General features: G+C 34.1%; 1 protein-coding gene across 1 annotated transcript in view; it reads left to right on the top strand.

The window, feature by feature from the left end:
- LOC110115232 (protein TOPLESS-RELATED PROTEIN 2) overlaps positions 1-23,501 on the top strand; it is a 41,940-nt gene that overhangs the window by 169 nt on the left and 18,270 nt on the right. Inside the window, exons 2-18 of the mRNA XM_020848404.2 lie at positions 255-409; positions 491-639; positions 717-896; positions 981-1,094; positions 1,247-1,405; positions 19,890-20,067; positions 20,150-20,282; positions 20,369-20,478; positions 20,594-20,732; positions 21,026-21,135; positions 21,274-21,343; positions 21,441-21,514; positions 21,594-21,689; positions 21,772-21,867; positions 22,071-22,198; positions 22,533-22,767; positions 22,852-23,019. Of these exons, the coding sequence (XP_020704063.2) occupies positions 560-639; positions 717-896; positions 981-1,094; positions 1,247-1,405; positions 19,890-20,067; positions 20,150-20,282; positions 20,369-20,478; positions 20,594-20,732; positions 21,026-21,135; positions 21,274-21,343; positions 21,441-21,514; positions 21,594-21,689; positions 21,772-21,867; positions 22,071-22,198; positions 22,533-22,767; positions 22,852-23,019 (2,070 nt within the window). The 5' untranslated portion in view covers positions 255-409; positions 491-559. The remainder of the gene's footprint in view (positions 1-254; positions 410-490; positions 640-716; positions 897-980; positions 1,095-1,246; positions 1,406-19,889; positions 20,068-20,149; positions 20,283-20,368; positions 20,479-20,593; positions 20,733-21,025; positions 21,136-21,273; positions 21,344-21,440; positions 21,515-21,593; positions 21,690-21,771; positions 21,868-22,070; positions 22,199-22,532; positions 22,768-22,851; positions 23,020-23,501) is intronic.

Here is a 23,501-nt window from a genome sequence, read left to right as displayed (position 1 = left end):
GCAGTTCTCTTTAATTTACTTCGAATTGTTATATACTTTTTCGTCCTTTGCGATTGTTGTTTTCTGGTTGAATCTGAGCTGTGGATCCATGGCTTATTTCAGGGGTATTTGATAGTGATTCACGGGTTGGCTGGAAGTTTTAGGGGATTTGCTTTTGATGATTTTTTTTTCTTATTGTTTTGTTGATTTGATTTGTGATGCAGTAGTTGTTCAATTTTGTAAGAAACTTATCCTAGGTAGCTGCGGGTGAACAGGAGAGTAGGTGCTTTCATGGTTTTTTTCTTTTGGCGGATGGCACTGATTGGGGTTTAGATCGGTTTGGAAGATCTACTTCTTTGCTTTGAAGATGTTTGTAGAACTCGTGCTTGTGGTTCTGCTTTGAGAGAGAGTTTTAAAGGAGGTTTACAAGGTAGTGGAGGTCGTTTTCGGAAAGTGAGTGTGTAATTACGGTATTTTGTTTGCTTACTCTGTTTTGCTTTCTCTTTTCCAGTTGTGAAGAATTTTGATTTTCGGGAAGTCCTATTTTTTTGCGCTGGAGCGGTTAGGGATTCCGGGTAGCATGTCGTCGTTGAGCAGGGAACTAGTTTTCCTCATATTACAATTTTTGGACGAAGAAAAGTTTAAGGAAACCGTCCATAAGTAAGTTCTTTGCCCGCTTGCACATTCTACTTCAGCATTCTTGAATTTTTCAATTGTGGACCTATTTTCGATTTTAGGCTGGAGCAAGAGTCTGGATTTTATTTCAATATGAAACATTTTGAGGACCAAGTTCTGGCCGGTGAGTGGAATGAAGTGGAGCGCTATCTAAGTGGGTTTACTAAGGTTGAAGACAATCGATACTCCATGAAAATCTTCTTTGAGATAAGGAAGCAAAAGTATCTTGAAGCACTTGATAGGTGTGGTTTTACTATCTGGATTTCACATGTTTCTCTGTTACTCTGGATCCAAACTTTTAAAAGGGTTTTTGATACATTATGCAGGAATGATAGAGCTAAAGCTGTAGATATACTGGTGAAAGATCTTAAGGTCTTTGCCTCATTCAATGAGGAACTTTTCAAGGAGATTACCCAGCTACTTACCCTTGAGAATTTCAGGTATTTTTTTTTCACCCTCTCTTGTCATCTTTTTAACTCAGCTTAGTATTTATACATCTTATTGTATGCTGTGCCCTGACATACATTTTGAAGAAAGAACCAAATTCTGGACATTATGCACCTTCATCTTTACATATCTTCTTCTTCTATAGGCAAAATGAGCAGCTTTCAAAGTATGGTGATACAAAGTCTGCACGTAATATAATGCTTACTGAGCTTAAGAAGCTAGTTGAAGCTAACCCATTGTTTCGTGACAAGCTGACCTTTCCACCCTTTAAGGCTTCTAGACTAAGAACCTTGATCAATCAAAGGTATCTAATATCTCTATTTTCCTTTTAGGTACTCTTAAATTTCTCACTTTCATTGATGATTTTTCTTTTATGTTCCTGATGCTCTTTGAAGTAAGAATTAGCTACATAAACTAGATAGGATTTTGGTTGTGTTCTTGCATATCCATCATTTATATAAAATATACTTGAATCAAATCTTGTAGACCTTGAATGTATTTATTTCTTACCAAAAATATTGATATTGGAACTCTTTTTCATAAACTACCATTAAAATTCTACTGTTACTTATAAGTTATAACATAATTCTATCCAAGATAAAGATGGGAGAAATGATTTAAAATTTATGCATACTTCATTGGGGGTCTTGCCTTTCTACATATAAAGCAAGATTCTATATTATGATTGATAATTTCTATTTGCGTAAACTATTAGTTTATTTGAAAATAATGAAAGATATTCTATAGTTTGCACACATTTATTTATATAAAAATTTGAGAGGGATTTTGAGGGACCGACCGATTTGATTGGGAGGGAATCAAGAAGTTTCTTAATTTAGAGGGAGCTATTTAGGAAGGTTCTTAATCAAAAGGAAATTATTTAGGAATGTTTAAATTACAATTGAGAGGGAATTATTTAAGCAAGAGATTTAATTTGAATTCAAAATCTAAAAGGGAATTATTTGGGGAAAAGGAAGTGATGTGAAACATAATGCATGGAAACAAGAACTGCTTGGGGATTTTAATATAAGACTATTAAAGCTTTGCTAGTTATAGAATTAATGCTTACCCAAGTTAGGTTTTCAGAATTATCAAGTCGAAATTAAGTAAGGCATGCGGTTACAACTAGATTAACGGGACAAGATTAAAATGACAACATAAAATTAGAGAGTAATGTTATGGGGAGAAACAATAATCCATAATTAACAAATAGAACTTTTCACCTTGGGTCTCTCACTCACTCTCTTGTTGGTGGCACTTTTAATGGAGGAAGATTGAGAGCAACCGAGCGATGCCACTAGGAGACAAATGGAGCACAAAGTGTAGTTCGTTGGAGTGGTAGCCGGTGGCGGGTAGTCCATGGGATGACTAGTGAGCATCCAACGTCTTATCCATTCTTCCTTGATCTTCAAAGACGAAGCCGTGGTCGAAGTCGGGATCGGCCGTCCATGGATGTAGAGAACTCTCTTCTTGAGCCCTTGAGCCCTTGAGCCCTTGAGCCGACCACTTGTTGAAGCAAAAGAGGAGAAGATGGGGGGAGTCGGCTATGGTGGGGGCTAAGAGGCAAATGCAGGAAGTCTGAAATAAAATTCAGATTTTAGTGGTTTAGGAGAGGGATTTAATTTGAATTTCAAATTAATCCAAGGAGGGAGAGGGGTGGAAATGGGGAGAAGAGTTGGGCTGAATTTGTGGAGTTATTAAGGTGATTAGGAAGTTTGGAATCTTAATTAATTGGATCCATAATGAGATACCAATTAATGAAGATTGGTGAGGTGGATAAAAGAGATTAATGGGGGAGAGAGAGGAGAGAGGGGCCGGCCATGTATAGTGGTGAGGAGGCTTGAGAATTTAAATGAGTGGGGACCACAAGGAGTTAATTAAGCATAATAAAATCTGACATTTAATTTCAGAATTAATTATATCATAAGTAACTCCCAAATTCAAATGAAAATAAGAGGGAATTTGAATTTGAATTTCAAACATGTATAACTCCTCTTAATTAATTACAATAAGTAACTCCTAAATTCAAATGAAAGTAAGAGGGAATTTGAATTTGAATTTCAAATATGTGTAACTCCTCTTAATTAATTTTCCCAATTAATATGGCTTAATTAGGAAAGTCATTAAGAGAGGGGAATTCAAAATTCAAAGGGGGGAGCTAGAGGGGGTCGGCGGCAAGGGGGTCCAAAGGGTGGCCGGCGGGCTGCTGGCCGGCTATTGGCCGGCGGGTGGGGGTTTGTAGGCCGGCGGCCTGGGCGGCTCAAGGGGAGGCGGCGGCAAGGGGTGAGGGGAAGGGAGGAGGGGAATTTCAAGGGATTTGATTTGCTAAAATTACACTCACCTCAATTTTCTTCAATCCGGATCTCCACGAAAATAATTTGGCGAAAATTTAGAACTCTCAAAGACAAAATAGTTTGGCGAAAAAATCTAGAACTCACAAAGAGATCTAGCTTCTCCTACGAACTCACTAAGAGATCGAGGAGGGGAACTCACAAAGAGATCATAAGTGGCAAATTTTTATTCATCAAAAACTAACTATTACATGAGAAAAGAGCCATATAAATAGGCCTCAAAATGACAAGAAAGCAAAAGACTAAAATGCCCCTCGGGCTACAATAACGACCAAATACCCATAAGGGCAAAAACGGAAAAACATAAAATCCAAATAAACTACTACATAAAATGACTCAAAATAAAACTCATGATCGTGGCCGTTGATCTCCGGCGTCTCCTCATGGTACATGTGTCGAAATCTCTGACGATGTCCTCATCAGGAAGAGGAATTAAAGTGGGATTATTTAGGAAAGTTTTGATTAGAATTTGGAGGAAATTAATTAGGGAAATAAATCTAATTTGAATTCAAATATGAAAGAGAATTATTTAGGAAAATTGGGCTGGTTTGGGAGGGAATTATGGGAGTCTATTTAAGGCTAACAATAGGGTAATTTCTGAGGATGTTTTGGGAATTTGCCAAATTTAGTTTATTCTTACGTTATTTAGGCTCTAGTTGACGGCTAGGGATTTGGGAGAGCCGGATCTTCATCTCCAATTGAAGATTCAATTGTATCTTACTATTTTTTCATATATCTTATAATAAAAATAGTTTGTGTTTTTTTTTCCTAATTCATTATTGTCGTTCGCTGATTTTGAGGAAATTGCATCCACTTCCCATTAAAGTAGTATCAGAGCACTTTTCTGGGACTTTTGGCAGCAAAGAAAGTTGATGCCTTAAAAGAGCGTCTTAAATGAAAAGTTGGCCAATTCAAATCGGCATTTGAGGATAGAATGACATCAATGGATGAAAAGTTTTCGAACCTAGAAGGAATGATAAGGAAACTATTGGAGCTTCACACAACCGATAAAATCGAAGGTGAGAGGACCGTTGATTGGACTGAGAAGTGGGAGAAATCCTAATATAGGGATGATGAGGGAGAATCAAGAGGTAGAAGTTTTGGAGGGAGAGGAGATGCCATCTTTGGAGCCACTTCCTAGGAGGGGAAAGGATGAAGGAGTGAGATTTTTTATGGAGCTGAAAAATTTGGAAGGAGAAGATAGATGCACCAGACATGATTTAGCCACTCCTATAGCAGTATTGAAAGTTTTTCCATCCAGTTCAGGGGTTGCCTCCTCCACATGAATGCAAGCAAGCTATCATCTTGAGTGAAGGAGTCTCACCTATCAGCGTTCATCTGTATCATTACCAAATCCAGAAGGATGAGATCCAGAGATTGATTAGGGAGTTGCTGGAGAAAGGGATCATTCGACCAAGTGTCAATCCAATTTTCATTCCAGTGCTATTAGTTAAGTGCTTCAGTAGCAGTTTTCTTTGTTCCACCTTGAGGATAAGGTGACACTTTGGGAGGGGAGTATTGATGGACCGGCCGATTTGATTGGGAGGGAATCTATAAATTTTTTTAATCAAGAGAATTGTTTAGGAAGATTCTTAATAAAAATGGAATTATTTAGGAATGTTTAAATTACAATATGGGAGGGAATTATTTAAGCAAGAGATGTAATTTGAATTCAAAATCTAAGAGGAAATTATTTAGGGAAAAGGAAGAGGAATTAAGGGGGGATTATTTAGGAAAATTTTAATTATAATTGGGAGGAAATTAATTAGGGAAATAAATCTAATTTGAATTCAAATCTGAAAGAGAATTATTTAGGGAAATGAGGCTGATTTGGGAGGGTATTATGGGAGCCTATTTAAGGCTAACAATAGGGTGATTTTAGAGGATGTTTTAGGAGCTTGCTGAATTTAGCTTATTCTTAGGTTATTTGGGCTCTAGCCTACGGCTAGGGATTCGGGAGAGTTGGATCTTCCTCACTAATTGAAGATCCAATTGTATATTGCTATTTTCTTTCATGTATCTTGTAATAAAAATAGTTTTTGTGTATTTTTTCCTAATTTCTTATTGTCATTCGCTGATTTTGAAAAAATTGCATCCACTTTCTATTAGATTTCTGCCTCTTAAGTCATATGGATTGCCATTAATGTATGGTAAGATGGGCAACCAGTTTTGCTTTCCCATTGATTGCCAATCTAATTACTAGAACCACCAATATTCCAACACATGCTATAAAGTTGATATTTTTCATGCCTAACTTGGTGGTAATATTATGGAATGTGGAGCTCGATAGTCCTTTGATTAGAATATTAGTCAATTGTTTGTGTTTGAACATATTGTGCTAGTCCACTTCTTAATTTTTCTTTAATGAAGCATCAATCACTTTTTATGTGTTTGATTCATTCATGTTGAACTACATTGCGTGTGATATTGATGACTGATTTGTTGTCACAATATAATTTTATAGTATCTTCTCATTTTTTTTCATAAGTCATTTAAGATAATTTTGATCTTTAATAGTTCATAGATTCCTTAGGCCATTGCTTGAAATTCAGCTTTGGTCCTAGATCTGATGACCACTTATTACTTTTATTTCTCAAAGTGATTAGATTCTTACCCTAGAAAGTGTAGTATTTAGTAGTAGTTCTTCTATCTACAAGTGATCGTGCCACATTAGCATCAATTTATGCTTTAAAATTGAGTCTTTTATTTCTTTTAAATAAGATTCATTTTCTTAGTGTTGCATTGAGATACTAAGGAGTTTTGTATGGTGCATGTATATTTGTTTCTCGTGGATTATGCATAAATTGACTTAGAACACTCACAACATAAGCTATGTTTGTTCTTGTGTGGGTAAGTTAGATAAGCTTCCCAATTTGTTTTTTTATACACCCTATTATGAACTTTTTGGTTATCACTTGCCTCTTCAAATTTGTTGCAGCATGCAATTGGAATTTATGAGGGCTTGCATTCCATCATACCTATATTATTTAGTAGATCGCAAATCTATTTTTATTGAGAGATGAATTTACTAGCATGATTGTGCCACTTTCATTCCAAAAAAATATTTGAGTCTTGCACTCATCATATTTCTTCAAGATCATCTTATGTCATGGTCTTCCCATCCACACATTTTGAGAATTGTTATTTTGCCTTCATTGGGTTTCTTTATGAATAGAGTGTGCTCTTCGAGGCTTTGTTGAATTTCATCATTTCCATGGTTTTGGTAAACTTCTTTAATCATGCTCTTAGGGATTGTATGAATCTATATAGAGCTTTTTTTAACCTGCATATATGATTAGTATTAAAATCTTAATCAAAACCTTGTAAAGGTTACACATAAAGGCTTTTTCTTCTAGTTCTCTTGGTAATAATTTATTTTTGGTATCCAATTTTTTTAAGTATCAATTGAGGTTGTTCGCCAAGCAGAGAAATAACTAGATAGGATTTAGCTTTGTGATTGGTGCAAAGCTTTTCTATAATCTACTCATAGGTTTGGTTGTACTCTTCTGCCATGGGTCAAGCTTTAACCATAGTTTTTTTCTTTAGGGTCACATATTTAAGAGTATATACTCACATGCAATTAATTTTTTTCTTTTTTTGGCAGTTTTATTACCTCCTATTTTTTGTTCTTTTTAGGGCTATTATTTCTTCAATCATAGTTTTTTTTTAATGTTCTTTATTAAAAATTGCTTCTTGGATAATTCTTGGAATATTGATAATATTTTTCTCAGTAAGAAAAAATTATGGGAGAAGAAAAATATTAGAAAGTAAGATAAAATTGGTGATTAAATGTTGGGTGCATATTAGGGTTTTCTTTTCTAATGTGATAAGAAGATTGATCTCATGATAGGTTTGAATTTAATGGGTTAAGATCATATCTTCATTGCTTGGTGATTGATCTTGCATGAATATGGATAGTTAAGCAGGCTTTGGCTTAGTGTTGGTATATTTTTGTTTTTTCTCGAGTATGTTTGTAGTAATGGTTTAGGTTCACCAAGAAGGATTTAGTTCTCTAAGGAGGTTATTTCTATCTATACGGAAGTCTCAAGAGTTGATGCTTTTTGGGTCAGTTGAGTGGTTGTGATATTAAGTATCAGGAAATCAGAGTAGTCTTCATTCTAGAGTTTCCCTGGAAAACAATCTTGGTCATGATACCCTTGATTTTTAGCAATGGCCTAGGAAACGAATAATTTTTTAGTATTAAGATGGTAAAACTTATGCCTTGATAATGTTTTGTGTATTCAATGAAGTGTTTTGATAATGTTGATGGATATATTCAACATGCTCAAAGGTTTTTAGTGGAAGTTGCGAGTGTTGTATGTATGGAAAAAAATTGGTGAAGGTTTGAATAGATGTTTTGTTTAATAAAATTCTACTTAGGGTGGTTTATTAAGAATATAGCAATAAAAGTGGCTTCCTCTCATTAAAATTTTGGAGCATTCCTATCAAAAGTAAGGGCTCTAGCGGCTTCAAAGAAATGATTTTTATTTCAACAACTTCATTTTGCTATGGGATGTCAGCACAAGATTCATGGATGTTGTGATTTTCATAGGAAATGAGACGATGCTTCATTAAAATATTCCTCCCCATTATCATACCCAACCTATTTAACATTAGTTCCAAATTGGGTAAGGATCATTTTATGAAACTTGGGGAAGATTTTATTCACAATGGATTCATTTTTCATGAGAAAAATGTCACGACCCGGCTCGGCTAGCCCGATAATAACGGGGCGGGAACAGTCGGTCGTACGGAGAACACATATAAAACATAAACAATTTCATTTAAAACTTTTATGTCAGTACATAAATATCATCTAATTATATGAAAGTGCCACTAATAACATCAATCATAATTGTTTCAAACTGTTTCTTCTCACACAACTACTAAAACATCAAATCATAATTACATAAACTCTAATAACTGTTCATACTCAGGTACATACTACTGAACTCAACTCAAACTCAAACTAAATAGAAAACATAAAAAGAACCTTTCTTCCTAAGGTCCCCTACAACGATATGTGTACGGTCGTCGTGCAACCATCACTTCTTAACAGTTTCTCCTGAAAAATATTTCCAAACGTAGGATGAGCTTACTCGCTCAGCAGGTAGTTCATGTTTTTAAATAAAAGTTTACATAAAATCAAAATAAAATAGTTTTTCGTATGAAAACATAAAAGGATTGTCAAACTTGCATAATTTCGTATCAGTACATATAAGAAACATTTTTCTTAAAGTAATACTTTTTATTTATCTTTTTCTTAAATATAAATTTTAATAATTTGAAGAAAACATATAGGAACCATATTATGTCTTTAATAACACCCGTCTCGGATGTGCCCATAATTTTGTACTAATAATTATACTGATCAGGTACACAGTCAAATTTTGGCTATTTTCTTTACCATTGGCTCTACGAGCCTCCTTTACCATTGGCTTTACGAGCCTCCTTTACCATTGGGCACTCCGCATCAGCATGCATATTCTTTTAATATACTTTCTTTCATTCATATGCGTATTAAAAAGCAATGTGAAAATCATGTTCAAAGCATAAAAACATTTATTCTAAACATAAGAATGAAAGTTTCTAAATTACATGAAATAAAATACTTGAATATACGTATTACCAAAAATGAAAATTCATAATTCGTGTAATATAAAACTTTTCAACCATTTGCATTGAATAATAGAACGAAACAAAATTATGAAATTGTTACCAAAAACATGAATACATACCTCAAGCCAAGTACGATACTTCTTTAAAAAGTCACTCTGACACAACTTATCACTTTAATGATCACAATCTAAAATGATAACAAAAGAGATATGTCACAATTTAATAATCTAATTCCTAAGTCTCAACTCTTCATTTCCCCTTAACAATTCCGTACGACACTTAATGAATTTTTTTATTTAAATAAACTTTAATTTTCGGATTTAATTAAATCTTAATTTTTGGAAAATCAGAAATCTTCAATTTCATTAAAATATTGCTCCAACATTTATCCTTAATATATATTTATAATTATATTGTAAAGTTTCGGATTAAATTAATTATAAAAATTATAAAAATAAAATTTTCATCAAAAATCCAAATTTATGCTTTAAAAACATTTCTAATGTCCTTAGAAATAATTTTTGTAAAAATATCTTTAAGGAATTAAAGTTTTTGTGAAAATCCTAACTTTCCAAATTACAAAAATTTCCCCCAAAGTCTTCATTTTTACTATTAGAACTCCCTTAATCATTCCTTATTGGTTTCTTAAAGAAATTTTTGGGATAAAAACATTTTCTAGAAAAATCATAGAAATTCAATCTCAAATAACTTGAGATTTAGAAAGATTTGATTTAAAATAATCGTATCTTAAGACTCCTTTCGTCATCCTCTTCGATTTGCACTAATTTTCACGCTGGAAGAAAGCCACTAGAGAGCCCGTCACCGAGCCCTAGCCGCTGTCTGTCCGCCCCTTTGTCCGCTCGGTTCGGGTGTTGTGCGAAAGAATGAGAGGGGGAGGGGTTCAATGAGTGTAATAAGAAGACGGGTTAATGCCTAAAAACCATTATGCTCTCACTTCAGTGGATTTGTCTTTTTATTCGCATAGGGGTAAAACCGGTATTATGAAACTTCCAAAATTTTTATCTCTCAAAATACTCCAAATTAACTATAAGTTCTATACATCAAAACGATCATAATTTTGTGTAGGATTTTATAAAATTATTTTCATCAAATTCTGTTAACTTCGAAAATTTCACTTAAGTATCGTCGCGACACGTCGAAAAGCATGCGACGACATACGAACTTCGTTTTCGGGTTTTACAATTCTCCCCTCCTAATAAAAAATTTCGTCCTCAAAATTTAAAAGAAAAACTAAATAGTAAAGCCATACCTTAGCCAAATAAATGAAGATAGTTCTCTCTCATTTCTGACTCCTCCCAGGTGGCATCCTTATCTGAACTGCGCTTCCAAAGCACTTTAACACAAGGAATCATTCTGCTCCTCAACTGCTTAACATCTTAATCAAGGATTTTCTCTGGTTCATTCACAAATGTCAAATCCGGTTGAATATCTACCATATTAGTATTAATCATCTGAGTTTCATCTGAAATATATTTCTTTAAAGAGGACATATGAAACACATTATGCACTCCACTCATGTTTGCTGGTAGAATCAACCTATAGGCCACCTTTCCAATCTTTTCTGAAATCTCAAAAGGACCTACATATCTTGGACTAAGCTTTCCCACTTTGCCAAATCTCTTCACTCCCTTCATTGGACTGACTTTGAGGAATACAAATTCTCCCACATCAAACTCAACTAGTCAGTGTTTGGCATCATATTATTTCTTCTGTCTATCCCGCACTACTCTCAATCTATCTCTGATCAATCTGATCTTTTCTGTAGCATCATCAACCAGATCAGCACCAATAATCTTCTTTTCCCCTGTCTCAGCCCAGCTTAAAGGTGTCCTACACCCTCCCATACAAAGTCTCATAAGGAGCCATACCGATACTTGCTTGAAAGCTATTGTTATAGGCAAATTCAATCAAAGGTACATGTCTCCCACTTACCACCAAAATTCAGAACACATAACCCGAGCAAATCTTCTAAGGTATGGATAGTTCTTTCTGACTGTCCATCTGTTTGAGGGTTGAAAGCTGTACTAAAAGTAAGTCTGATACCCATAGCTTCCTGAACCTTCTTCCACAATCTGGAAGTAAATCTTCCATCCCGATCTGACACTATAGACTTAGGTACCCCATGTAATTTGACAATCTGATCAACATTTAAGCTTGCTATTTTTTCAACTGGATCAGACTGTTTGATAGATAAAAAGTGTGCAGACTTAATCAACCTATCAATTATCACCCATAAAGCATCACATCCTCTTCTATATCTGGGTAAACCAACCACAAAATCCATAGCAATGTCTTCCCATTTCCACTCAGGTATAGGTAAAGGCTGTAGAAATCCTCTTGGTTTCTGATGTTCAACTTTAACCATTTGACATGAAGTACATTTGGATACTGTTTCTGCCACGCTTCTTTTCATTCCTGGCCACTAAAACACCTCATTTAAATCCTGATACATCTTATTACTGCTTGGATGAATGGTGTAACTGGAGTAGTGAGCTTCTTGAAGGATTTCTTTCCTTAAGTCATCCACCTCTGGTACGCACAATCTGCCTTTATAACGAAGTAATCCTTCATCATCAAGCTCAAAGTCTTCAGTGTGTCCCACACTGACCAAAAAAGCTAGGCGATGCTTGAGAAATCATCCATGAAAAAAACTAACCATTTACCTACATTTAAACATTTTTATATTTGATTTAAAACATAAGAAATGCAAAATAAAATTTTGAGATTTAAAAATACTCTAAACACCTTATTTTCCTTGAATTTGGAAATCATTTGATTTTAATATTACATCTTGACCTCGCCTAGCCCTGTACTATTATTGCTTTTGTTGTTAGTGACCTCATATGAGCTACTTTCGTCACCTCAAATGTCCATCGAGTTTCTCTTGTTACCCTCAACTGCCCTTAAGTCACTCCTTGCATCGAACATTGCTCCTTTTCATTGTCTCCCTTGCTTATCTCTATCTCCGTCGTCAGTGATCTCTCATGAGAATTCTCATTGTCGGTGACCTTTCCAAGTCTCCTCCCATCATGACCTTCTTGCTCGATCCCATCCCATAGATTAGAAATATAGAGTTTTTAATGTATTTCAAATGCGCATTAACAAATCCAAAAAATAGTTCAATACATTTGATTTGCATCCACCTAATTTCTATATTTCTAAAATGCATACATTTCAGTTTCTCCGCATTTTTAAGATGAATGCAGTTTTAAACATTCTACCAAACAACCCTCCAATTTTTCAAATTTGTTTGGTGGAATGTAAAATAAATGCATGAAAAATTTTCTTGTTTGGTTGGGTATAAAATTTCATAGTCTTGCATTCCACTTTATTATAATGGTAAGATTACTACGTACATTGTACTTGGTTCTTATTAGTATTTTGTACCCAATCAAAAGTTTAAATAAAAAATTTGCATATCTAAACTTTGAGTAACGTACCTGCAATTATGTGCCCTTTTACTATGATGAAAATTCAGTTTGAAAGGAAATAAGTATATAAATTATAAAGGAAGATAATTTTTAAGATGGATACATTTTTAAAACATTCAACCAAACAACCCTCCAATTTCTCAAAATTGTTTGGTGGGATGTAAAATAAATGCTTAAAAACATTTTTCCTATTTTATTGTGTATAAAATTTCACAGTCTTGCATTACACTTTAATATAATGGTAAGATTGCTACATACATTGTACTTGGTTCTTATTAGTATTTTGTGCCCAATCAAAAGTTTAGATAAAAAAGTTGCATATATAAACTTTGAGTAAGTCACCTGCAGTTATGTGCCCTTTTACTATGATGAAAATTCAATTGGAAAGGAAATAAGTACAGAAAATAAGATACAAGATTCTGGAGGACATGTGCAGATTGACAAGACTCCCATTTGAATCCCCTTACACACTTTTTGAACACCCTCAAAGCTTCTCTCAAACTCACATTCACTCTTAAAAGCTCACTCAAGATCTTCCTAAGGATGAGACCCTCTCTCTCTCTCTCTCTCGCCAAAGGCTCTCTCTCTCAAAAATTCATGTTGAGATTTTCTCTAGGACTCTTATTAAAATGAATTAAGTTGGGCTATTTAATTGAAATCCTAATTTTTTATTTTAATGCTCTGATCAGACATTATGTACTAGGTTCGTACTGTTCGATGAGTTCAATTCCCATTTTAGATTAGACTGTACAATATTTGGTTGTACAATACGATCTGTTATATCGAATCAAGGATCATCCAGGAAGAATTAGAGTTTGTGATGCAGGACTACTTAGATGAAATGTTTATGGATTCATGTGGGAATTGCACAACTAATAGATTAGAACAATTTCGGAACAAAATTACAAACAATTTTCAAACGACAATTAAAACAAATGAGTGGATCAATTGCGTAGGCTAAATCACATGCTCCGAGTTTGAACTATCAAGATAATTAAGAAAATAGAAGCAATACATAATAGTAGTTTTCAAGTTAAATCCCTAATCTAACAACGAGACGTAGGATGCATAGAATATTACACTCAATTCCTACAAATGACTAGGCTTGGCAAGAACAATTGAAAGAGTTTTCGTGATTACAATCAACCAATTGAGAATTTAGATTTAGAAGAAATTAAATACAAGTAAAAGGAAAACCTTTGCTAAGGAATGGTGGAGGTCATCCACTCGATGCCTTCAAAGTCTTCGTCCCTGGCTCCCGTCAAAGCAAATAAGATGCGTTTCTTGAATAGTCACAAAGGGAAAGAAGTTTCCTTTGATAGGAGAGAGGATGCGAGCTCCCAAATGTCCTCTCCTATAATCTGAAAACAATTTCAGAGTTTCATCCAGAAAAATCTGAGAGTAGTTCTCAGGTTCTGGTAGGCTGGGATGTAGAAAACTAGAAGAGGAATCTAGCCTTGGTTGTGACTAGAAAATTGAGAGCCAACTTCTGTTACGGGTTTTGAAAAAAAAAGAGAATTTAACTAATGCAATCGGGAGAAAGTAGGAGCCGTGATCGGGAGAGAGAGTCGGCGGGAATGAGAGGGGATGAGCTCATATTTCCTAAAGCCAACGTTAGTATTAGGAAAATAATAAGCCAGGATATGAATTACGGTTTCAGCCAGATAAGAATTACAGGAATTGTAATTCTTTCTTTCCAAATGAAAAGAATTGAAATAGGCAAGAAATAAGGAGGTTGGAGTCTATGGAAGATTCGGCTAATGAGAAAGAAATAATTTGAATTATTTCTTAATGTACTTAACAGGTAATTAGGAAATAAATCCCGATTTTGCTCATATGATGGCTGGCGGCAGTAAAAGCAAAGGAGGGGATTGGGGAGAGAAATAGGAGTTCCTAATTTTGGATTTAGAAATAAGGAAAGACTTAATTAAATCCGATTTGAATTTAAAATTCAAATAGAATCAATTTAGTAACTTTCCAAAAAAAAATAGATTTGGGTAACTTTGGAAAGATTTCAAAATTCAAATTAACGGAATTGAATTTTAAAATCTGCCCAAAATAGTTTCATCCAAATTAGGCAAGAGGCTCCAATGGGGAAAGGGGAAGTGATGGCCGGCGGCTATGGGAGTTGGAGCCGGCGGCAATGAGGGTTGGTTCGGGGGATTTGGCCGTGGGAAAAGGATAGGGAGAGGGGTTCAGTTTTGGTGTCTAGCCGTGAACCTGAAAGGGAGCAAGGGGAGCTTGGGTTGAGAGAAAAGGATGTTCGGTAATGGGGAAGATGAGGAGGAGAAGTTTAAAGAACAAAGACCACGAACCCGGCCATCTCCAAGGTTGGTGGGTAGTGCGCAAATCTCCTTCTCCTAAGGATCTCTCTCCATTAGAACTCACAAGCTCTCACAAACTCATTCAAGAGGAAAATATCAGAAGCAATCATTCATTCATTAATCTCAAAATAATACAAAGGGGGCTTTAAATAGCCTCATACAAAAGACTCCAAATAACATGACACAAATGCCCTTAGGCTTACACATGATAACTCCCATAAAAAGGGGTACAACGGGAAATAATAAAACACACATAAGCAAATAATAAAATGCATGAAAATAAAATACATCGACTCAAAAATATAAAGACTCGATCGTGGCCGTAGATCGGCGGCCACGTCGCTGGTAAACTTTCCATGATGATCTGATGTCCCCATCAGTTTGTCCAATGAACTCTATGCTTAATTGGACTATATGACTTGGATCATGCAATACGATATTCAATTAATATTTGATATTGATTCAATTCTTGGTTCAACAAACAAAATTAGGCAACCTTGATTAATGATCGTATAGTACGAAAGACTTTGTACAATACAATTAGGTTAAAATTCAAATTTTGAATTTTATTAATTTTGGTAACCAAGATTTGGCAGCATGGCCTTATCAAAATACTTGATTGTCCTATATGATCATAAGTCATTCAACATTATTAATTATGCTAAAAATTAACTTAATTAATTTAATTAAACCTTTAATTTAATTTCTGAAATAGCTAATTGTACCGTACGATTATGATCGTTTAGTATGAGCAAGCAGAGAAAATTAAATTAAGTATTAAATTTTCTCACCCTCTTGTGTGCTTGCCAACATACTCCCAATACAAACTGACTAAAGAAAAAAAATTACAAACTTTTTTATTGCAACTTATGACTAGATTTATTGTTGCACTAAGTTTTTTTCTCTGGCTTGGCTTAGTGTATGCTGTACTTGAAATGATAATAACATACAAGAGAAACATATATATAAATAACGTAGAGAACCTAAATGATCAAACCTATAATATTTGCAATTAAAACCCTAGGTCGGGCTCACGCGATTCAACATATACAAGTGAACCAAAAAAGGAAAAAAAAAATACAAGTGCACTGAAAAAACGTGCAAATATATTGCACAAATGCATTGAAAAGTGTGTGCATATTTTAAAAGAATTTAATGTACTCACATGTGCGTTGAAAAAATGGTAATAATGCAAACATGAAGTTTGAGAATGTTGTGCGGGATTAAAAGTATGTTAAATTTTTATTTTTTAAATTAATTACCCGTAGGTGTTCTAATCTTTGCATTGAATTTCTATATTCAATATTCGAGAGTGCTTCGTGGGCCATGCTTGAATTTAAATTTTAAGTTCAATCTTTATCCTAGAAAGAATTGAAGTCAACAATACTTGAATTAATGAATGAATACATGATTGTAAAATCTATGGAAATATTTGATTTTTTTTACATTCACATGTGTCCTTCAAAGTCTTCTTCAAATGGAATTTGTTATAAAGTATAAACTCTCGATTTCAATATTTGTATAATAATTCACAATATCAATGATGAATTTGATTTTTTGTTGGTGAACAAATAAAATTGACAAGTCTTAGATAATAAAAATACAACTCACTTAAAAGAAATCCCAATGATGGCGATGTTGAAAGTGAAGCTCGACTGGCGGGGACTATCTTTCTAAATGCCTCTAAACCCTACTAAAATACAAATATATTCAAAATGACTTTATCATCAGCCCAATAATGTTCATGATGAAAGTACATTTAAATCAAATAGGACTTTGTCATCAAAATGCCCTCAAATTTTAAATTTAATTACTTGGAATTTAAATTTTAATAAAATTTAAAAATTTACTTTATGTCAACATATAAAATTATTAAAGTGAAATTAATCATCTAAAATTTAAACTATCCACCCTTCATAACCATTTGATGAGAGAGATGAATTTAAGAATAATATCAACTTACAAAGAGCGAATGTCTAGTTGAAAATATTACGAAGATTCATTCTCAAATAATTTTCCACCAGTAAAGATGTGACATATCCTCTAATTAGTGGTTTGGCCGCAAAATTGCTCGATAAGTAAATGATTATGATTGGAGCACCCTGATTGGCTGGTTTTGTCGTAGATAGGCAACATTATATTACTGTAAGTGCCAAAACACGTACTTTTTTTAATGGCTAATACCTTTGAGTAATGAATCAAACAGTATGCTTAATAGAGCACAAAACTCTGTTATTTTTAAGATTAACTTGAATTTGTCTCTTAGATAAACATTCACTCCAAGCTTGTAAGGTACTCTTAGATGAAGTAACTTATAGATGCTGACAAGGATCTTTCAGCCAGGTTAGGTTAACTATCTCCTCTAAGATAACTAAAGATAACATAACCTAGAATGACGAAACCATGAGATTTTAATTAGGCTTATCATCATTCTCTGCATTATTTGTTTTAAGTGCAAGATGGTAAATTTCTAATCCTAAAATATTAAATACGTTATTCATATATGCTAAGTATTTAGTGCCTATCTAACAATTAGCTTTAATTGATATGCTCTCTTATCACTGGGAAAAGTAATTAATTATGAGGGCTTGCGCCTATGAGAAATTTGAACTCAGATCTTAAAGTCCTTGTAAATGAGGGCGAAATATTTGGGTTGTATCTTATTTCTAACATAATTTGTCTTTTAAAAAATTAATCTAGAACTTAATCCATTTAAATTCTTTTAAATACAAGAATAGGTCGGGGCGTAAAATTTTTGGCAGGCACAGAGAGGTGTTGCGAAACAATGATATTCACATGATTTAGAGTGAAGTTAGGGTTGTGACACTAGGGCATAGAGCGAGTAGCAATGTAAAAGGGTTTCTCGTTTGAATTAATATTTTTAATTTAAGAATATATTTTTACTATGATTTGATTTCATTAATTAATAATATCTTACCATCACTTAAATATATTGATCTTACTTAGTTTATCTTTAATTTTAATAAGTACATAAACAATAATTATCAACAAGCTTAAAAAATTAAAATTTATAATATAAAAATGAATTAACATTTTCTTATTAATTTTAATTTGTTATTTCATTCTGGTAAGTTTTTATTTAATAATATTAGTTATCCTTTTTTGAGAAAATAATATTCTAATAATATTTAAAATGTAAACTTTAAGTTCCTATAACTATAGTACTAAGTTGTATACTTTTTCTCTTAACAACTTAAAAAAATATTTAATTTGTAAATTAAAATTCAATATTTTTTTCTGAATTTTTTATAATAATTAATATTTTTAGATAAAAATAAATTCTTAAATTTCATTAAAAAAAATTGTTGTTGGGCAATGTTGAAAATCTTTTCTTATACCACTTTATGGGCAACTAGATTAATTTTGATTAGTAGATGTAATAAATATCATTTGTACCAGGTCTCATAACATGCTACATGTGGAAGCCCTTTTATGTCAGTTTTCATCTACTTCATACTATTGTATGCTATGAGTTTGTCGAACCACATGCTACATGTTTCAATTAGAAGTAGACTGACGAAGTCATGGTGGTTATTGTTGCAATGCTGGTCTGGAAGAACTTTAAATTGTAATTTCAACGTCAGCTTCTTCTTTCATGGCAACCATACATAATTGAGAAAATGACTAATCTATCCACACTTGCCATTGAGACATCACCTCATTCATGGGAGAAATTATTACGTGCGGAGTCCGGATGAGAGAACTGTCCGGATTTGCTGAATATTTAAAAATATTCAGCAAATACTCAACAAATATTCAGTTGCGAGTATTTATTAAGTATTTGCTGAGTATTTATAAATAATCAACAAATCCGGACGGTTCTCTCGTCCGGACTCCGCACGTAATAATTTCTCCATTTATGGGTATTTAGTAGTTTGCTTATCCTAGAGTCCACTAGCCTTTCAGACTTAGCTATGCAAGATATTTAGTAGTTTGCTTATCCTAGAGTCCACTAGCCTTTCAGACTTAGCTAAGCATCTTGCATCTGAACTGAGAGCAGAGTAGAAATCATCTTTTTTTCTTCATGCAATGCCAGAACTTACCCTTTTTTTTGTTTTGTACTGGCATACAATATTCACACAAACTTATCACATGAATAGGAAGAGTTTCTCTACATTAATGAACAAAGTTTCTTACTTGATCCACTGCTCAAGTTTCAACTTTAACAAGGCATCTTTTTGTGAAGATTCTTTCTGGAAAATGATTAATTCATTAGGTGATGGTTATGCAAGTTTGCGAAGGTATTGGAAATGGTATCATATAGATTCCAGCTGAAACTTTCCTTATTTTTTAGTTCTGGTTTGTTCCTTGTTAGTGAGTCCGTGTTCTCAATTGCCCACAGCAGTTGTGCTGATAAACCTAATATTTGGTAACTGGAGTAAAATCCCACAGCTACATAAAAATCCTGACTTGTGACAACTACATACTTCTGCCACATTAATTCTTTTTGGTGCATATCAATGTCATACGATTCTTTCTGTTGAAAGTGAATGGAAGCTATAAATTTGGTTGGCAGAGAGTTGAAACGAGTCATGTCATCATCATCATCATTAGCTTTCCTATTTATTTTGAAACTGAAAAGAGTCACGCCCTTAGTCCATATATTTGTTTTTCCTTTTAAATTGGGATTTTTTATTATATTTTATTTCCTATTATCAAATTTTCTTTGATGTAGAAGAGACATCCTAGTGCATGTGGACATCTAAATGAATTTTCTAATCTGATATTGCTGTGCCTCAAACTTTGGGTGGTTGGAACTGTGTTTGAAAATCACGTTAACAACCTACAGTAGGTTGTAGTTTTCATCAGTTGTCATATTTATTTATGGATTTTATAATATGAAATATAACAGCTAATCAGTTTAATACAAAATTACTTGTGTTTTCTAGAGATGAGGAGTTTTGGATGGCAGTATTCTTGCAATGTTGTGATTCTTTTTTTTACGTGCAACAATGCTTGGTTTCATTTTTTATAGCCTTAATTCTCTTTTTAGTTGAATTTAAATTTAATTTCCATTCTAGTCTTAATTGGCAGCATCAGCTTTGCAAGAATCCACGCCCCAACCCTGACATTAAGACACTTTTCACTGACCACTCATGTGCACCTGCTAATGGGCCACGGCCTGTTCCTCCTACCAATGCCCCCCTTGTCGGGCCCTTACCTAAATCTGGCCCTTTTCCTCCATTGGTAGCTCATAGTGTAAGTGAATGAAACCATTGGTTTATCTGCACTCCTATACATTCTTATTGATGTCGTATGGGTGATCTTTCTCCTTGTGCAGCCATTTCAAACTGTAGTCAACCCCCCTGCAAGTGCCATTGCTGGATGGATGTCAAATGCCAATCAAACATTACCTCATGCTGCTGTGGCTCAAGGGCCTCCTGGTCTTTTGCAGCCTCCAAACATGTCATCTGGTTGGCATAAATTTGAATGCTTGCATCAATATAAATATTTAATATTCTGTAATGTTCTTGACTATAACATGTCATGTTACTTGTAGCTGCTTTTATGAAGCACTCGAGGGCTCCTACAAATGCAACAGTCATGGAATATCAAACTATTGATTCAGAGCACTTGTCAAAGAAAATTCGGACTGGGCACTCTGATGAAGTATGCGAGAGCAAGCTTTTCTTATGATTGACGAAGTATATATAGCCATTTAGATGGTTGCTGTCTAGTATTGTTTCATTGTATTTACTTTCTGTTGTCTTTGAATGTGATTTAGGTATCATTCTCTGGTGCCATCCATCTGGGTAATATTTACACTCAGGATGATCTTCCCAGAACAGTTGTTCGGACACTAAATCAGGGTTCTAGTGTTATGAGTTTTGATTTTCATCCCCAGCATCAAAGTTTTCTTCTTGGTATCTCCTACCACATTCTTCTGTTAAATGCATTTTTATAATCCCGATAGTTATTGTTGAACATATATATATATATATATATATATATATAATGCGAAATAAAGCAACGCATCTTCCCAATCCAACCCCACTACATGTAGTTAATGCCCAAGAGATGCATCTCTTCGGCAACTCTAAGCAATAAAAAGAGAAGAAACCGAATAGAAAAGAACTTATGCTCTTTTTGTTTTCTTCATACTCTTGTTTTGAGTTGTTCTGCGGAGTTCAATTGTTCATCTTGGTGATGTTTATAGTTGGCACAAATGTCGGAGAAATCTCCATTTGGGAAGTTGGATCTCGCGAAAGAATAGCACATAAGGCTTTCAACATTTGGGATATTTCAGCCTGTTCCATGCCTATGCAGGTTAACTTTTGTATTACTATTATCAAGCAGAATCAGGTTATTTAATGTGCATGTGTTTTCCTCTCTCTTCCTGTTCTTCAAAATAAATGTGCTATACTCTTAATGCCATTCCCTATATAAAGCCAATTTTTTTTCCAGGCAGCCCTGATGAAGGATGCTACAATTTCTGTAAATAGGTGTCTATGGAGTCCAGATGGATCCATCGTTGGTATGCTCCAGATTCAAGTCCTATGGTTAAATTTATATGCTGCTAGTCTTTCGTCATGCTCACTAATGGATGAGCTCCTATATTTTCTATATTCAAGGTGTTGCATTCTCAAAGCATATTGTCCAGACATATGCTTACACTCCAAATGGAGAGTTGAGGAATCATTTAGAGGTAATGTACATGAACATGGTATTGTATTATGCTGATTATGACAGGAATCTAACAGGAAAAAAAAAAATTCTTTCCATAGCTTGATGCTCATGTAGGTGGTGTAAATGACATTGCATTTGCTCATCCCAATAAGAGTTTGTCTATCATTACATGCGGTGATGACAAGATGATCAAGGTCTGTTGCACGACTCTGTTTTTTTTTTTTTGGTATTTTTATTTGTAATTAGACGTTTTAGCAATCTTTATATGAATTGTAGGTGTGGGATGCAATGACAGGTCAGAGGCAGTATGTATTTGAAGGGCATGAGGCTCCTGTATATTCAGTCTGTCCCCATTCCAAGGAGGCTATCCAGGTTTTTTCTGCAAAACAAGACTTAGCTTTGCTTTCCTAGGGATCAATCTCCTTACCTTCTTAATGACCAAAGAATTTTTTTTATTGTTAGTCTTTGATGATTTTCTGCATTTTCCCATTAATGTTTCACGAGAGGACCTGAGGTGATGAACTTGACAAAGATCATTTCAATAAAAATATCTAACTTTGTGCACATGCATGCAGTTTATATTCTCGACCGCTATTGATGGGAAAATAAAAGCATGGCTATATGATTGCATGGGATCTAGAGTTGATTATGATGCTCCTGGACACTGGTGCACTACAATGGCTTACAGTGCAGATGGATCTAGGTGAAACTTGTTTGTCTTTGCTATCTAGTGCATCTGTTGATTTAGTATTTTGAAGTGAACATAAAACTAAAAAAAACAACCTTTTAAATTATATGTAATTGTTTTTCTTATTCTTTTACGGAGGGTGAACTTTTAATAAACTATTCTCCCATATGCCTGCTAATAATTTAATCCTTGGCGTGGCCATTAAATGAATCAATACTAATGTGCGAATCTATGATGTTCATCATCTTATTTATGTATGTGTTACATGCTAATGCTGCTTTAGTTTAACATATGGTTTTGCCACTGTATTATTATTATTATTTGATATTTTGTATGACTGTTTTTGCAGGCTCTTTTCATGTGGAACTAGTAAAGATGGAGAATCCCATCTAGTTGAGTGGAATGAGACAGAAGGGGCTATTAAAAGGGCTTACTCTGGCTTTAAGAAACGCTCTCTTGGTGTAGTTCAGTTTGACACCACTAGGAATCGTTTCTTAGCTGCTGGAGATGAATTTTTAATAAAGTTCTGGGATATGGATAATGTCAATATTCTAGCCACCACAGATGCTGAGGGTGGATTACCTGTTAGTAACTAGCCTTTGTAAATGACCGAACCCATTGTGTCTTAACTTAGGAACCATTGATTTTTTGTTTAACTGTAATTGCAGGCGAGTCCTCGGCTAAGATTCAACAAGGAGGGTTCTTTGTTTGCGATTACAACAACTGACAATGGGATAAAAATACTAGCAAACGGTGATGGACAACGTTTACTTAGGATGCTGGAGGCAAGGGCTTTTGAGGGTTCTCGAAGCACATCTCAACACATTAGCACGAAGGTAAATGTATCACTGGTTAATTCTTTGGACATTGATAGCATTCTTCTCTATTTCAAGAGCTAATTTCATTCTGCTCTGCTATAAAAACACCAATTTACAGCATTATTGCTGACTTGCTACATATGTGTAGTAATTGAAGAGCTAGCTCTTGATGTTCTAGAATTTAGCCTTACCAACACAAAACATCTGATATAATGCTTGTGGGAAAATAACTAAAATGGTCCCTATTTTTTTATGAAGGATCAAAATAATCCTCAATTATATTAAATGGTTATTTGATCTGATGTGAAACTATCCCATGTGAAAATGATTTTCTTAATGAAAGTTTGCATGCTTAGATTTAGAGGCAATAATAGGCAAGATCTTATGCGGAATTGAACGATAAGATAAATATTAAAAGGCACTTAGCTTAGGTTAAATCACATGAATAAAAGTTAAGTTCAAAAAGACAGCCAACTTAATCCGACATTGCATACATGGAT

Source organism: Dendrobium catenatum, unplaced genomic scaffold, assembly GCF_001605985.2.
Source record: "Dendrobium catenatum unplaced genomic scaffold, ASM160598v2 fragScaff_scaffold_1363, whole genome shotgun sequence".
NCBI lineage: Eukaryota > Viridiplantae > Streptophyta > Magnoliopsida > Asparagales > Orchidaceae > Dendrobium > Dendrobium catenatum.
The sequence above is the reverse complement of the archived record's forward strand: the minus strand, read 5'-3'. Positions and strand labels throughout refer to the sequence as shown.